The sequence below is a fragment of the Eutrema salsugineum genome, unplaced genomic scaffold (genome assembly GCF_000478725.1).
Source record: "Eutrema salsugineum unplaced genomic scaffold, Eutsalg1_0 scaffold_1, whole genome shotgun sequence".
NCBI lineage: Eukaryota > Viridiplantae > Streptophyta > Magnoliopsida > Brassicales > Brassicaceae > Eutrema > Eutrema salsugineum.
The window spans coordinates 3,285,506-3,301,490 of NW_006256909.1; the positions used below are offsets into that span (position 1 = coordinate 3,285,506).

Below are 15,985 nucleotides of genomic sequence, written 5' to 3' on the forward strand. Positions count from 1 at the left end.
GACAGAATTTGAAGTGTTTTCTTTTCAATCCAACACTTTCATATGGAATTCTTGAAGCTAGCGGTGTTAAATCGCAAGAAAAACAAAATATAGCTGTTTTTAGCAGAAATAAATAAAAATGTGTTAGAGAGCATTTAACTATAAATAACTGCTATAACTTGAAAGTTCAAAAAAAAAAAACGGCTATAACTTGAGTTGCTGTTATTTTGCAGTTTCCAGTGTTTGTTACTACATATCATGCAGTTTGTGTATGGGTATGAGTATATATTAAAAATTGGATGGTGTGAAGTACAGTACCTATGTGTATATATATCAGACTGTGCATCTTTCACTTGAAACTAATTACGGTATCCTGTATCCATATATTGTAGACCGTATGTATATTAAGATTACAAAAGGATTTGGAGAAAACAAGGATCCTCCCATGTTCCCAACTAGTTAAGTTTGGTGCCGTTTTTACTTAAGTTTACAATAATTAAAAAAAAACTCTTTTCTTTAGTAGAAAAGACGTATGATTATCCTGATTAGCACTGAGAGAGAGTGATTAAAGAGGAAGCAAAGTGATTAGACACAAAAACCACTTTTAGTAAGAGACAAGTTGGTCCAGTGATTAGGGTAAGATACAGGTACAACTGTCAACTGTGACACCCTTCCTTTCTGGATGTTTCTCAAAACTTTCTCATTCCATCATTTCTATCTAATCCTAATTTCTTTCTTACTGATTTCAATTTGAATTAACAATGAAAAAAATATATCTACTAGAAGTACTAATACATATTCGCACATAATTTTGCTTAAATAATTTCTTTTTAATATACTTTTAATAAATCGAAAATAAGTTATTTATATTTATACTATATTCTTTTTTTTTATGCAATTCACATCGGTCTACCATTCTTTTTTTTTGTGTGACCTCCATTTCTTTTTCTACAACTGTTGTATGTCATCATCTGTAGCAAGCGTCGAATTCAACTGAAAATCCGACACGATTTTATAAAAAACTTCATCTACTTACGACGATCAGTATGTGAAGTATGTCTTCTTGCTTATTAGTTATTACTACATGAATGAACCATAAGTAGTCAAATTTTACACCTTTAACAAACAAACAAAGACATTACACGAATCAAATCAACTTACAAAATGCTCAACTCAACATACGTATATATATCAAAATGGTTTTAGTATCTCATGCTGAATAAACTATCACATGTCAAAATGTATTTACAGAATTTTTATTCCAAAGACTAAAACAGAGGATGACTAATGGAATTCAAGTAACAGCCCAACCAAATATATGTTCGACTTATATCGTTTAAATTATATTATTAAGTTTGCTTGAAGAAGGATAAGTGGGGTTAGTGGTCTCTATCTCTATATTTTCTTTTTCACAAAAATTCAAGATTGAAACCCTAGTGGAGCTAAATGACCAGTGGGCCACCGGAGAAAGAAAGAAAAATATGAAAAAGTTTGTGTAAATTTTGACTACAATATTACTATTTATTTTTCTTAGTTAGTTGGCAGGGGAATTTTGTTCACATATGAATCATCGCAGGCAAATGAAAATTTGACTATTTATGGATGGTTTTTTTTGTTGGTACTTACTGTAGTAACAGGCAGGATAACTTTTCTCATACTCTCAAATAAGCATTACTGCCAAACTTGTTCAGGTACGTTTTAAACATTTATGAACTAACAAAAGGTAAAATTAGAAATCATAACATTTTCCATTTGGCCCCAGAATTGACTAGTTTGGTATAAGCATTGGTGAAGTCTTGGAAGAACTTGTCTTGATCTTCCGCATATCGTTTCACCCACCTATGCACCAAACCACGAATCTTATATCATTTTTGAATGTTACTATCGATAGCAAAAATGAAAATCGTAAATGTAAGATGAGAAACCTTAAGCACTCATCATCCTCCACTAAGGCGTGATCCGAAGGAAGCCCGACCATGCTCGTCATTTTGGCTGCATCCGAAATGGAGTCATAATAAGATAAACTATGTAAGGATATAATCTCAGTATAACAGCTCGGAACATGGCAGATGATGAAACTGTAGAGACAGTAGCAAGAACTTTGTCACGAGACTTACATGCCGATGTCCAAGGCTTTGCGAGAAGGATTTTGTAATATGCATTGTCAAAAACAGTTGGATCTCCAAAGCCTTTACTCCCAAGCGTATGTGCCCCAGATAAGGCAACAAGTTCTTGGGTCCTGCAATGGCAACACAAACCCCCAAGTTACAAAATGTTAACATGAGTCTTCTAGTCTCAGCTATGTTTTGTGTAAGAAAAACTCACGAAAATCCTTTTCTTTTGAAGCATTCTTTCAAACCCGAGGCACTCAGGGATTCTGGAGGTAGCTTGTCTTCTGGATCAGGTTGCCTGTGAAACATTGAAACAATCATCCTGTTAAAAATATAGAAACAGTGTCTTTGAGAGAGAGAGAGAGAGGGGAAGGAGTACCATTGCTTACGTTGAATCAAGTCTTCCCAAAACTACTGGAATTGTTGGGCCGCCACATATTGAAACCGCTACAGACCCAGCGACAGATATCATATCCGCCCAAGACACTAAGAACACACAGATTGAGAACATTTTGCACTAACAGGACACATTTCTCTGGTGTGTAAAGTTGAAACAGTAATTACCTGGTTGTATCTCATCAACCTTTATCTTTGCTTTCGCTAGAACCTAACATAGATTCCATCTACCATGAAAATTAGCTATTTGAAAGTAAAATATTTGAAAAATTCTGAGATACAAGTGCAAATAACAACAACAACAACAACAAACAAAAAGGAGAGGGATTTAGTGCCTTTAGGGATTTCTTCAAACCTGTGTTTTCAGGTCTCTCGAGTTCGTAAGCAATAGACCCGTTGATGCCACCTGCAATCATTTCATTACCAAGAAAGAACAAATAAGACATAACTGATCTCAACTAAAGTGGATTGCAGTATCTTGTTACTGAGAAAGAAGCAGCAAAAGGAGCAAACTGAACCTAAACCGACCAAGCTTTGAAATTACCTGTATTATCGTCGAGCTCAAAGGTTCCAGCATCATGAAACACTAAACGAAGCACACCAGCAGCCTTTCCCTTTGTCACCACTTTCTTTATTTCGTTTTGCATCAGTTGATAAATTCTGAAATCCCAACACTCGATTTCAGAAATTACATTAAAAAAAAAGGAACAATCTTTTTGGTGGTCAATTATAAAAACAAGGATTTGCTCAAACTCACTCAGCTGCATTTCCATTTGGGGGAAGTGACTGAGACAGAAGCTGCATCGTGGACAACAGAACAACTACTTTTCTTCTACTGGAAAGAAAAACAGATCCTAGGAATTTCCCAGAAACACAACATTAAGCCATGTAGAACAGAGTGTGCAAACTATACTAGAATCCGGTCTTACCAGGATCATCGGAGGCGCAACGGATACGACATGCTGTCACCGATCGGATAACATGATTCCCAGTCGCTGGCGAGAACAGTCGCGTTTTCGTTTTCGCGGGAGATTCGAATTTGAAAGAAGAAGAAGAAGAAGAAGACGAGTAGCACCGAGAAAGAGAAGTTTCAAACAGAGACGCAGTCGTCGTCGTCGTCATCTTTAACGGTGGGACGAGAATCATCGAGCGCCAGCTGATTTTTTTTATGTACTGCGGGAGTTTGTATTGTCTACTCGTGAGAGTACAGTAAGCAAAATGTTCTAGCCAATAGAAACACAGAAATCGACAATTTAGAGAGAGAGAAGTTTGGACACGGCACGCATTTCGGAATTCGTGACGATACAAAAGAATAGAAAACGACAAGGCGATATACGAAAAAAGAGAAACCCGACAGGTAGTTCAAATATTCTATAGTAACTAAAAAATACAAAACTGAGTGGAGGAGACACTAATCTTTAAAATTTTACCACACAGCACAATATACAACAGCCAAAAAACCTATTTATAACACTATAAAATACTTTATATGGCTAAAAACAAGCGAGCTATCTCGGACCGGAGAGTCTCACGGCGGAGAGATAATTCTCACTGTTACAATCCGATGGTCCAGACGACGTACCACCACCTTCCTCGCTAATCGACTTGAAGAAACTCGAGTAAAGCCTCGAGCCCAAAGTGGAAGAAGTCGGAGGCTGAACCACCGGAAAAACTCCTTCAAGCATTTGAACAACTTTGCTCATCGAAGGTCTCGCGTGCATATCTTCTTGTATACACCAAAGCGCTGTTTTCATCGCCCTTTGAACTCTCTCATCAGTCACATCAACATTCTTCATCTTCCCATCAACAATCTCCATAAGCTTTCCTTCTTCCATCATCTTGAAAGCATAAGAAGGAAAATGGCATTTCTCAGATGTCTCTGATGGATCATAGTTCTTTCTTCCTCCTATCAGCTCAAGCAACACCATCCCGTAGCTATAAACATCGCTCTTCTCCGAGATCGCGTAGTTTGTGATCCATTCCGGAGCCAAATAGCCTCTCGTCCCACGCATCGTTGTGAATACATGGCTTTGTTCGCGGGTCATAAGCTTAGCGAGTCCGAAATCAGATACCTTGGCATTGAAGTTATCGTCTAAGAGGATGTTCTCTGGTTTGATATCGCAATGGATGATTCTTGCATCGCAGTCTTCATGTAGATACGCTAAACCTTTAGCTGTTCCGAGTGCGATGTTGAATCTTGTGTCCCAATCCAACAGAATATCTTCGTCTCTTCTCCTAAATATCCATCTCTCTAACGAACCTTTCGACAAGAACTCATAAGCGAGAAGCCTATGAGCCCCTTCCGCACAGAAACCCCTGAGCCGCACCAAATGCAGATGATGAATGCTTCCGATTATACTAACCTCGGCTCTGAATTCTTTCTTGCCTTGACCGATTCCTTCAAGTTTCTTCACGGCTAAACGAGAACCATCAGGTAGAGTCCCTTCATAGACTGATCCAAACCCTCCTTGCCCTAACTTAACCGAGAAGTTATTCGTCGCTGACTGAAGATCTTTGTAAGCGAACCGGATAGGCATACCGGATAAATTCTCCAAGAAGTTATCTTCCTCTGAACTCTGATCTTGATGATCATCCAAAAGCTTTTTCTTCCTCTTATGAATCCGAAACGCCACAAAGATCAAAACACCGATGATAAAAACCGTCACCACTACAATAATCACTATATACGGAAAATGTTTCCCATCATCTTCTCCCTTATCTCCACCTCCCGCACCATTAGTTGCCACCTTGATGTAAGACACGAAACCAGATCCTCCATTACCTGAGTTCTTGAAGCTTCCAATCCAATCAAACAAGAAGCAATTACCAGAACTGTTCTGAAAGAAAAGACCGAGGCACGAGCAGTTGTTGTTGCAGAACTCTTTACAGCTATCAAGATTGGTGTTCTTGGAGAAAGGAGAAGCAAACCCGAGAGCGAAATAGTCGACCTCGTCTCCAGCATTCACAAGCTGCACAGGAAGTGTTGCATTATTCTCAGCTTTCTTACAAGGAGAAGCGATTCCGGATTTGCAATCGGACCGGGCACGAGACAGACCGGACACACATCCGCACACTTTACTACCAGAGCAGACGTAGTAAGGCCCGCAAGGCTCAGGCGTCGAACACTGATCGCTAGGGATTTTAGTGGAAGAATCAGCCACAGACGCACCACTGCCAAGACTTGAGAAAGAGATTACACCGTTGTTTCCCAAAACCGCGATCCAAGTCGCGTTATCATCTCTATCTTCCGAAAACACAAACTGCGACAACAAAACCTGTTTCTCATCAAAGAAGCGCCACGAATTCCCGAGGAGAGACGATGAAGTCACTACGCCATTTTTGTTAATGATCTTCCTTCTGTCATTTCCAATGGACCAATATACTTGAGGAGTCAAACTGTTCACAGATAAAAACAAATCTCCTGATTCGATCACAAGAGCATAACTCATGTTGCTCGAAGAAGAAGGATTGCTAGTGAGCTTCATGCCTTCTCTAAAGACTTGATTCGTAATCAGAGTATCCGTGGGATGATCAAAGCTCTCCCAGATTGAAGTTCCGTCACCGGAAACAACAACGAGGTTCCCCGAGTCACGAAGCTCGATTCTTGAAGCATCTTTGCCTGTGTTATTCAATCTCCAAACCTCAGATCCTCCTCCTTGTTCTGTACGCAGAACGACATTTCCGTTTTCTTCGAACTGGAACTTGTCGGAATTAGAAACAGGGGAAGCTCTGTTCGCGGACCAGATCAGTCTGGAGCTGCTTTTGTGGACGATGCTGAGTGTGAACAGAGTAACGGAAGCTGGTGTGGTTACGAAACCGAAACCGAATTCTGAGTTGTTGGAATCGAGGAAGAGACCGTTGTTGTTGATGTAATTCATCTGAGATCCGCTAAACCCTGGAGCGATGCTCCCAACGGACGCTACACCGGCAAGTAGAGGATCAGGGAAGAAAGCAAGACATGTAAAGAAGACGATGAAGAAGAAGAAGCCTCTCATGGCTTTTGATCGTGAAACCCAGAATTTCACACAGCTGGATAAAAATTAAACCTTTTTTTTTAAAAAAGACCTAAACTTTGTATGTGGATCAGGTCAATGGATCTGAGAATCAAAAGAAAAAAGAAAGATGGAAAAAGCCAAATCTCAGAGCCCCTGATCAGGTAAATAAAGAACTCGCCAAAGGTCCAAACTTTTGGACGAACTTCAGGCCGGAATTCAGATGGGAGAGGGAGAGAAAGGAGGAAAAATCGATTAGAACCCAGAAAATGAAAATTGGGGAAAGTTGGATAATTTCAGGGGTTGGAGGAAAACTCTGGTTTGTTTTATTGCCTCCCTGGCTAGCATTCAATGATGTTTGATTTGGGTCCTTGATAGAGAGGAAGACGACAAGCGGTGTTGAAACAGGGAGAGAGAGAGAGAAGTAAGAGAGATGATGAGAGTGTCTTAAATCTCTCTGGAGCCGTTTCCTTCAAATCCGTTTCCTTTTTATGTTTTCCCTGTTGAGCCCGTCACAATTATTTTGGTCTTTTTCTCTTTTCAACCAAACATGTTCTAGATTTTCAAAACCCTTATGACCTTTTGACTTTTCAAACAAGTAAGAAGACAACCGATCTAATTGATAACATATGGATTGCAGGATCATACATATGTGTGCGTAAGTGAATGCCAGATTTTTTTTCTTTTTTTGGTAAGACGTAAGTGAATGCAGAATTATTAAGGCAAAAAAACGATTGTAACATTTTTAAAAATAATTGTGGAATGTTTGAAAAATAAACAGAATTTCTGATTGCTTAAATAAACGATTAAATATTTGTACTCCGGTTAGATAACTTTCGTTTTCATTTTTTCATTTTTTTTCTAATAAGTCATGGGCAATTCAATGATGGATCAGCCAACGTCAAAACGTGGGTTCGATAAATAGTATAGTAGGAAAAAAAGGAAATAATGTCTCTCCTTTTTTTTGTCAACAAATAATAATACCTAACCTCTTTCTCAAAAAAAGAAAAGAAAAATACGCAACCTGACTTTATCCTGTTATAAAATCTAAAAGAAAAATCTACCAAAAGAATATATATAAATCACAACAAAACTTAAAAAATAAGTAAGAATTGGGTTGGAAAAAGAAAGAGGAATAAAGAAAGTGTGAAAACTGAGGTTAAAAAAACAAAAAAAAAAACTGAGAAGGTTAATTTATTTTTGAGAAGACGAGTGAGTACGGGATCCATCTGGCAGTCGACAGACGTATCTCGTGTACTTTCGAACTGGGAAATACCCAATATACCCCTGGATGAGGAAATTGACCAAATCGCTTGGGTACTTCTCTTCTTTTTCACGACCGAACGTGTGTTTGGTTTGACTTATTAATGCAGCTAAAATCCACCATCATCTCTTTACAGGAAGGAAGGAAGATCAAACACTCACTCTTTTTCAACGGCCTAACGTCATTATTATATGCCATTGCTATATTTCTATACGTTTTGTTTTTGTTATTTCTATTCTGACAAGACAGATCCTGAACCAAAAAACTCGGTCCCTTAATTAATCTCTGAATTATGTCAACTTTCTTTACTAAGAGAGAACACATGTTTCACACAGTATTGTCTATATTTTTGGGGACTCGACTCATCCAAAAATCACAGGAATCATCATGCTTCTTAATGCAAAAACTTTTATTTTGATTCCCGGCAATGTAAATTCGCAATACCATTATATGGTACATAAAGTACAAAACTACAATAACTACTTCTCTAGTCTTAGAGATACTGTTTTGATGAGCTATTGTCGATTATTCTTATCTATCCTTATCGAGTTAATGTAGATTTTCATTAGTGAACTGTTATACAACACATGCTCTTCCTAATCTTTATGTTTTAGTCTACCTAATCTCCTCACCATTTATAATCGCAGTTTCTCTTTTTATTTTCTCTCTCTTTAAACAAAGTCAAACATCTGAAATGTTTGACATGTAATTAATTTCTTACGATAGGATCATACGAAAGTAGAGATATATTCAACTCTTGCATCCACTGATCCTCAGGAGGGGCCAACTAATTTCGGAGTAATTTATAATTGAGGATTTTGAGGGGTATGCTTTTATAGCTTTCATTCATAAAATAGATCTTATTAATTGCTCAAATGCAAATGTGGTTGGGATTTGTTCCAAACAAAAAAAAAGTAGTTGGGAGTTAACTTGGTTTTAATGACCCCGAATCGTCTACGCCCATTCAAATCCTCAAAATAATTTATTCTGAAATTAGTTGGCGAATCTCCAAGTGTATTCCGTATTACTTACACTCGTAGTAAAAAATGTGAAGCTATAAAAACCAACCCTTCTAAAATAAAATAAAATAAAATTATAAAACCTATACATCCATAAAAACAAGCAACGCAATAGTAAACGGATCATAGTGATTCACTTTGACGTGGACTAAACAGTGACAGCACAAGAGGTCTTTAAGTAGGCTCCCTAAACCTTAAATGCAACTTCCCCAAACATGCATCTTCCATTATTATTTATATAAATATATACACATTCATGTATATTTACTGGATATATACTGTCATATATGCATTTATATATGAATATCTGTTATAACTTATACCAATGTTCTCGTCTTCTTATTACTATGGGCTCATCTTCTTCTAGAAGTCTTTTTCTATCCAATTTTATAAGTCATTTTACTTATAAGTATAAGCTCTCTGATCTTAAATGTTTTTAATTTTGTGGAGTTATTTTGTCAATGACATGTTGAGTTGATTTATGGGCATTCTAGAGCTTGTTCAATGCAAACATTATCTTTTATTAAATGGAGTCAGTATTAATTACCATATGACTACTAAAGCTTCTCGCCGCGTTTATGTAAATTTAAACGTTATAGAGTTTTAAAGTAGAGAAATACCTAAATAAGATACTGGAGTAAGAAGATGCAAATTTAAATCCTTAAAGCAGAAAATTATGTAACTGTTTCGTAAAAGATAATGCTCCAGTATGAAATAAGCTAGACCTTGATATATCTCAGATTCTTTTTTTTTTTATCTCAGATTCTATACATACGTACAAAAATACGAACTCAAACTACTTCATGAAAGTGGGTTTATTTTGTCGCTATTACAAAATCATAGATAGTCTGAGTTCACACATTTTGTTTCCTTTCCACAAAAAAGAAAGAGCTAGCCTAAAGATCTACAAGGCAGTTAATGGAAAATGAATATAACATTTTATAAGAAGAAAAAGTTTCTTTTAAAATACCATTTGAATATGATTCCGATCCGATATTTTTATCATTCTTTGTTAATCACGCATTTAGGTGGGTTGTTAAATGTTCGTGGTACGTCAACGTGACCTATCGCTCGCCTCATTTCGCTACCATAATTAATTCGTTTTCTGTTATTTCATCAAATCGTTTGTCATTTGTTGGTCTTCTCTTGAAATGTGTAGAGAAAGCTCCAATATGTCCTTCAACAACAAAAAAGCTTCAATATGTCGATGTATAAACCAAAATGTTGAAATCGGTTTGAATTCGTGAGTTTAAACAAAAAGAAAAAATATATCTATATAAACTCTGTAATGAATAAGTGCCTGAATGCCGTAGAATAAACTTTATTATTAAAAGCAGGACAAAACCTATGAACTTGTTTTTTTACAGATTAATCAAAACATGTATCAAATAATGAAATAACTCAGTTCTATGAATGCATACATTATTACATATGTAGGCATGTGTCATGTGTGTGTTTACATTACTCCGCAAATCTTATCTTAACATATCACAGAAAAAAAATTATAAATGTTATCTTAACAAATCGGTATAGTTCGTCATGTCTCTTCCACTACAATCATGCGAATGATCTCATTTGATATCATCATGAACGTGGTCCGTGGAAGCCGTCAACGTATAACTGAGATATCTCACTCCGTTTTTTTTATAAATAATTTATTATCTAATGGCTAATTGATCAATAATGGGTCGCTTTATTCCAAGAAAAAATATTAGTAATAAAATCGACGAGCTAGAACCGGTCATTTCGTGTCAAACCAATACGTAGAGAGTCACAAATGGTCACCTATTTAATTAAATTTAAACTACTTCGATCAACTTTTAGGTAAGACATCAATTATATTTTGTTTTCTGGTACAATGGACAAGGTTGGGAATGAGACAAAAAAAAAGGCTTTAATCAAAATCCAATGAGAAATTACTTTTGTGGGATAAGTTACAGAAAGCTTAGCTCTTTTTATAATCTTACTTTGACAATATTCAATAATGGACTACTTGGAAAAATGCTAATGGAAAATGTGTTTAGACTAACGATTCATATTAGGTGAAATAGTTTAAGAGATTTGGTTGTTGAGATTAATTTTTGCATCTAAGATTTTCTTCATAGATTCAAATTCGAGTCTAAATGTAGTACAGCTGGATCGTATGCTATCATAGACGGATCAACAATTATATACTTAACTAATGTAAATTTAATTTTTGATATTGTGTAATGAGATTGTGAAATATTAGAATTAACGAACGTCTAAGCTCACTTGAATTTTCTGTGGAACAAAGAGTTTCACAAATCTCCCACAAATTGTTTTTTAAAAAGGATATAACTCGGCCCATATAGAGTGGTGTGTCTATTAAATGGGTCTAAGTTGAGTTCAAAATAATTAGAGTGGCCCAGGTAAGGCCATATCAGAAGAGTCTCATCGGCAATCGCTGAAGTATCTGTTGAACAGCGACTGGACCTGAAGCTTCGATCACATGTTTCTTAACATCTATCAATCACAAAAGCGAACAAACCTCCGCACGCGCACGGCACTGGCCCAGCGGCTCCGCACGAATCGCTCGGCTCAATAAGCAGTCTCCGGGACACTAGTTCGAGTCTAATTTACATTTCTCGAATTGTGCAAATTAACTAAAAGTACATCGAAGCCTGATGGTTCGAGCCTTCAAAGAAGACTTCAGACCAGTTTCGGCTTCATTGCCTGTTTTAGTTTTCTACATCTGCCTCTCTCTCTCTCTCTCTCTCTCTCTCTCTATTTACATCTACACAAAAAAACTACAGAGGAACTAAAAAAAAGACCTAACTTTGCTTTCCTCTTCAGCTTTTATTGTCGTTGCTGCTGCTGATCTTACACCGTTTCTGACTAGGAGTTCTAACATCTCCAAGAGGACCTAAGCGCAAAGATAGATCACACCCACCAAAGGTAATGCCATTTGTTGCATCTATGACACTCGCAGTCGCAGGTCTGTTCTTGGGCTTGCACGAGGCAGTGACATTGTTAGAGATCGGCGAAGAAGGAACTCGGAATGAATAGCATAAAGGGTAGGCTGAGTACTTGGAGACAGGGCACTTGTCTTGGTTGTGAAATGTCAGATTCTTTGGAGCAAAGTTGTTCGGTTTCATGAAGACTTGGTATTGCTGCGGCGACAAGATGTTTTCCAAGTTAGTTGAGTCTTGTTGGCTAAGGTAACATCTCGGGTTTATGTTCCGTTGGCTTCTTGAAGCTCTCCTCGGCGTGCAGCCCAAATGCAGAGCAGCTACAATAAAGAACAAAAACACAAGACTTGCTCATTGATCTGAGCCTATATAATGCTCCCCAAGAATTCGAATATAATGTACCTTCAATACAAGGCTGAAGAAATTCCCCTGTTTCAGTGGTCTCATCGAGTCGGATTATGGTGTTAATGGCGTCGTTTGTACGGTCTAAAAGGGTATTCAAGTCCATATACTCAGCCTAACGATGAAACCCAGAACAACAAGTAAATAAAAAGAGATAAATTTTCCAAATGTAAAACATTTAGTTACAAATCTCTTTATCAAGTCCATATAAAGTGACATAATAATATCCAATGTTCATTATGAGATGGAGCAAATCATCACAAGTGAGTCTCTATCAATCTCACTGTTGAAAGAGGGTCGCTGTTTTAATGAATTGGTTTCTCTGTTCCACGAACAAACCCCAAATTGAGATTTTTTTAAAGATAAAAAATGGTTAGAAAGAATACCTCAGAATTGGCTTTGGAGTACATGATTTCTTCAGCTCTCAAGACAACCACAGGGAGCTTTTCTTGCCATTCTGTGTTCTTCTTGGTGGATTGGCTATGAATCTCACAAACAATCCTACAAAAAAGTTCAAATGCACAATTGAGCTGAAGAAAACAGATAAAGGACACATGCACACACACACAACTATACATACACAGATAGATACAGAGCGAGAGAGAGAGAGAGAAGATGACCTGAAAATCTCTTGGATTAGCAAGCCCCTCATGGGTTGGTGTCTGTCACTATGCCAAGCTCTTCTGATACAGTCGTACGGTCTTGGCCCTGGCCTCGGCATCTTCTTCTTCCACCACTTTCTTGTTTCTATGAGAGAGAGAAAAGACAAAAGAGTGAGATTGTTTTTCTTCCCCTCCTTTCACTTCTCAATAATTTCAGTGTGGGGGAGAGAGACAGTCTTGTCAGTTGGTCTGATCCGGTTTTTCCCGGTTTAATCCGCCTTATTTTCCTCAGGTCTAACTTTTATGGTCCGGCCTACTCAGTATAGGGTTGCAGTCCAATAATTTTTTAGATTATCTTTCTAAAGTATCTAAAAAAAAAATAGAGCATTCACCAATTATATGTAACAAACTAGTCCATGTTATTCATTTTTTTTTGTAGCTAACTATTATATATTCTTCAACTCTGAAATGCAAAACACCGACTATATATCTTAATTCTAAATGAAAGTTCTATGATGACAACATAAAAAAATAAACTACTATATACATTCATCTAAATGCAGGTACAAATCAATGATTCGGCCTGTGTTGAAATTATTTGATCTCACTCGTGATTCAGATACCTAAAAAATGCTGTCTAACTCTTAAATACTCGGCAAAAAGAAAAGAAAAAAGGGAAGGATTAAAAATTTAATGCTTGTCCAAGCCCGATCAAACCTAAACCCAAATAATCCAAGTCCAAATTAGCTCATCTCGGATATTTGAACGGTTTTTTGGGGTCAATATATGTACAATTTTGGGATGTTCTAACCATGTATTATTCTGGGTTGGCCCAGACCGTTTCTGGAGTTAGGCTGTCTCAAACTTGCATCTCTTAGGAGAAAATGAAACGAGAACAACTTATGCATACAGAGTTAAAAACATACTACAAAACAGAAGAAGTATTACAAGTTTAATCGTTTGGTAAACAAAGAAATCTTCTGGGTTTGCTTTCGTTACGTACCACTTCTACCTTTTGATATCATTTTTTTCAGACAATTAATACATTCACGATGACGAGAAATATATAAAACAAAAGAAAATCTCTGAGCTGACCAAAAAAAAAAATAAAGCTCTCAAATATCATCGAAGAATCCTTCCTAAATCCCTGACTCAAACCGGAAACTACGTAAGTCCCTCCTAGTCGTTATTGAAGCAAAGCCCAAAAAGTCAGATCTTGAGGCCCAAATCTACTGCATGTTGGTCACGTGGACACACCGTACCGTAACTCGTATCCAGCAAAGCTGCTGCATTTCGAGATGAAAACATTTCCTAAAAACGGATTGATTACGAAAATTCACGCAGCCACGTGATGTCATTAGAAGTACTCTATCCAACGGTTTCCAACTTACCACGTGTAAGACTTTGGACCTGTCCGATTCTCGAATACTTATGACTCCTTTAAATGTTGCTTTTACACTAATCCACGAATAATCGTATACAATCACTATGTGCCTGCCCTATAATTTAGTCGATTTATGACAACTGACACGCACAAGAAAGAAAAATATGAATGTTGACCAAAAAAAAGTGACCAGTGAGGAGAATTAGTGGCATAAAATTTAAGAACGTTACGACTCGAAAACAATAATCTTTCTTTATAAAGCTGTAAATTCCAAATACGAAATGCCATTGAATTGAATTGTATATTTCTATAATTAGTACTAAAAAAATTAAATAATAATTTCTTAATGTACGATATCGAACAAACAAGTTATACCAAATCCCACTCTCTCACTCTAGAAACCAAAAAAAAATATCAAAAATGTTAATAATAATATCCTACGCTTTCTTTATCTCTCTAAAAAGTAAAAGTAGTGACTGATTTTAATCCGCCGGTGAGAGAGATGTTATCTCCGACGTTATTTCCACTCTTCTGCGCTTTATTTCTCTGTCTTCCGGTTGCCGTCATCTTCACAGTCCAGAGAGAACACACCGGCGTTATCTCGCCGGAACTTGGTTTCCGCTCACTCTCCGTCTTCTCCCTCTACTCTCGAAATGTCCCCGACGCTCCTTCTCCGTCGATTCCGATTCGACAACCAATTCCCAAAGACGATGAACCGCTTCTCCGACTCGCTTCTCGGGTTAACCCGAATCAGCCACCCGGATCGACCCGGAAACTTGCTTTTATGTATCTAACGACGACGCCTCTTCCTTTCGCGCCTTTGTGGGAGCTCTTCTTCAATGGAAGCTCCAAGGAACTCTACAATGTCTACGTCCACGCGGATCCGACCCGAAATTACGACCCGCCGTTCTCCGGCGTGTTCGCGAACCGGGTCATTCCCTCGAAGCGCTCAGAACGATACACACCCACTCTCGCCGCGGCGGCGCGTAGACTAATAGCTCACGCGCTTCTAGACGATCCACAGAATCAAATGTTTGCACTGATCTCACCTTCCTGTGTACCAATCCGGTCCTTTGGCTTCACCTACAAGACACTGGTCTCGTCTCGGAGGAGCTTCATCGAGATACTCAAAGACGAGCCGTGGCAATTCGACAGATGGGCGGCGCGTGGGGAAGACGCGATGTTGCCGGAGGTGAGGCTCGAGGATTTTCGTATCGGGTCTCAGTTCTGGGTTTTGACACGGAGGCACGCGCGTGTGGTGGCGCGTGATCGACGTGTCTGGGAGAAGTTTAACAAGACGTGCGTGCGGGAAGACACGTGCTACCCTGAGGAAAATTACTTTCCTACCCTTATTAATATGAGGGACCCACGTGGGTGTGTCCCCGCCACGCTGACTCACGTGGACTGGACCATCAACGAGGGAGGCCACCCGCGGATGTACGAGGCGGAGGAAGTGGTGCCTGAGCTGATCGTGCGGCTGAGGAAGACTCGGCCGAGATACGGTGAGGATGGAATCAACGGTTCGGATTGGTCTTCGATTGAGAGGAATGATCCGTTTCTGTTCGCGAGGAAGTTCTCACCAGAGTCTCTCGAGCCTTTGTTAGGTATGGCTACAAGCGTGTTGTTTAATGACTCGGCTGCTTGTGCCTGAATGGTTAGTCTACGTGGCGTCTGTTGTAAATTTAGTTTTAGTTTTTTTTTTCTTTTGTTTTAAGTTGACAAAATAATTGTTACTTAAAAATGGGTAGCTGGGAAAAACAAAAACCCAGTCTATCATTATCCTTCAAGATGAGTCCTTCTCGAGCTAATTGGTTACACACCAAACCTCAAGATATTTAATGGACAACAGTGTGTGTTTTGACTTTTAGACTATATTTTATAAATTATATACATAAAAGTAGATAGA

General features: G+C 38.1%; 4 protein-coding genes across 4 annotated transcripts; 1 reads left to right on the forward strand and 3 right to left on the reverse strand.

Annotated features, from left to right (window-relative positions):
- Positions 1-1,607: 1,607 nt before the first annotated feature.
- LOC18029964 (putative L-ascorbate peroxidase 6) lies at positions 1,608-3,628 on the reverse strand. Its single transcript, XM_006412428.2, has 10 exons — positions 3,416-3,628; positions 3,244-3,340; positions 3,031-3,146; positions 2,822-2,892; positions 2,655-2,697; positions 2,480-2,576; positions 2,305-2,388; positions 2,097-2,218; positions 1,905-1,971; positions 1,608-1,818 (listed from the first exon to the last, which is right to left on the reverse strand). Exons 1-10 carry the CDS (start codon positions 3,606-3,608, stop codon positions 1,716-1,718), a joined length of 993 nt encoding a protein of 330 aa, XP_006412491.1. The 5' UTR covers positions 3,609-3,628; the 3' UTR covers positions 1,608-1,715.
- Positions 3,629-3,827: 199 nt separating this feature from the next.
- LOC18030167 (G-type lectin S-receptor-like serine/threonine-protein kinase SD2-5) lies at positions 3,828-6,969 on the reverse strand. Its single transcript, XM_006412429.2, has one exon. The coding sequence runs from the start codon at positions 6,479-6,481 to the stop codon at positions 3,995-3,997; it is 2,487 nt and encodes an 828-aa protein (XP_006412492.1). The 5' UTR covers positions 6,482-6,969; the 3' UTR covers positions 3,828-3,994.
- A 4,008-nt stretch (positions 6,970-10,977) lies between these two features.
- On the reverse strand, positions 10,978-12,904 carry LOC18030168. Its single transcript, XM_006412430.2, has 4 exons — positions 12,714-12,904; positions 12,480-12,594; positions 12,094-12,208; positions 10,978-12,011 (listed from the first exon to the last, which is right to left on the reverse strand). Exons 1-4 carry the CDS (start codon positions 12,812-12,814, stop codon positions 11,572-11,574), a joined length of 771 nt encoding a protein of 256 aa, XP_006412493.1. The 5' UTR covers positions 12,815-12,904; the 3' UTR covers positions 10,978-11,571.
- Positions 12,905-14,485: 1,581 nt separating this feature from the next.
- LOC18030169 lies at positions 14,486-15,901 on the forward strand. Its single transcript, XM_006412431.2, has one exon. The coding sequence runs from the start codon at positions 14,582-14,584 to the stop codon at positions 15,728-15,730; it is 1,149 nt and encodes a 382-aa protein (XP_006412494.1). The 5' UTR covers positions 14,486-14,581; the 3' UTR covers positions 15,731-15,901.
- Positions 15,902-15,985: the final 84 nt, after the last annotated feature.

Excerpts from the sequence above, each read along its gene's own strand:
- LOC18030169 (XM_006412431.2), top strand. The coding sequence starts at position 14,582 with ATGTTATCTCCGACGTTATTTCCACTCTTCTGCGCTTTATTTCTCTGT.
- LOC18029964 (XM_006412428.2), bottom strand. The coding sequence starts at position 3,608 with ATGACGACGACGACGACTGCGTCTCTGTTTGAAACTTCTCTTTCTCGG. Across the intron at positions 3,341-3,415 it reads TTGCGCCTCCGATGATCCTG|GATCTGTTTTTCTTTCCAGT; the intron begins GTAAGACCGGAT and ends GGAAATTCCTAG. Across the intron at positions 3,147-3,243 it reads CCAAATGGAAATGCAGCTGA|AATTTATCAACTGATGCAAA; the intron begins GTGAGTTTGAGC and ends TTGGGATTTCAG.
- LOC18030167 (XM_006412429.2), bottom strand. The coding sequence starts at position 6,481 with ATGAGAGGCTTCTTCTTCTTCATCGTCTTCTTTACATGTCTTGCTTTC.
- LOC18030168 (XM_006412430.2), bottom strand. The coding sequence starts at position 12,814 with ATGCCGAGGCCAGGGCCAAGACCGTACGACTGTATCAGAAGAGCTTGG. Across the intron at positions 12,209-12,479 it reads ACTCCAAAGCCAATTCTGAG|GCTGAGTATATGGACTTGAA; the intron begins GTATTCTTTCTA and ends TTTCATCGTTAG. Across the intron at positions 12,012-12,093 it reads TCTTCAGCCTTGTATTGAAG|CTGCTCTGCATTTGGGCTGC; the intron begins GTACATTATATT and ends TCTTTATTGTAG.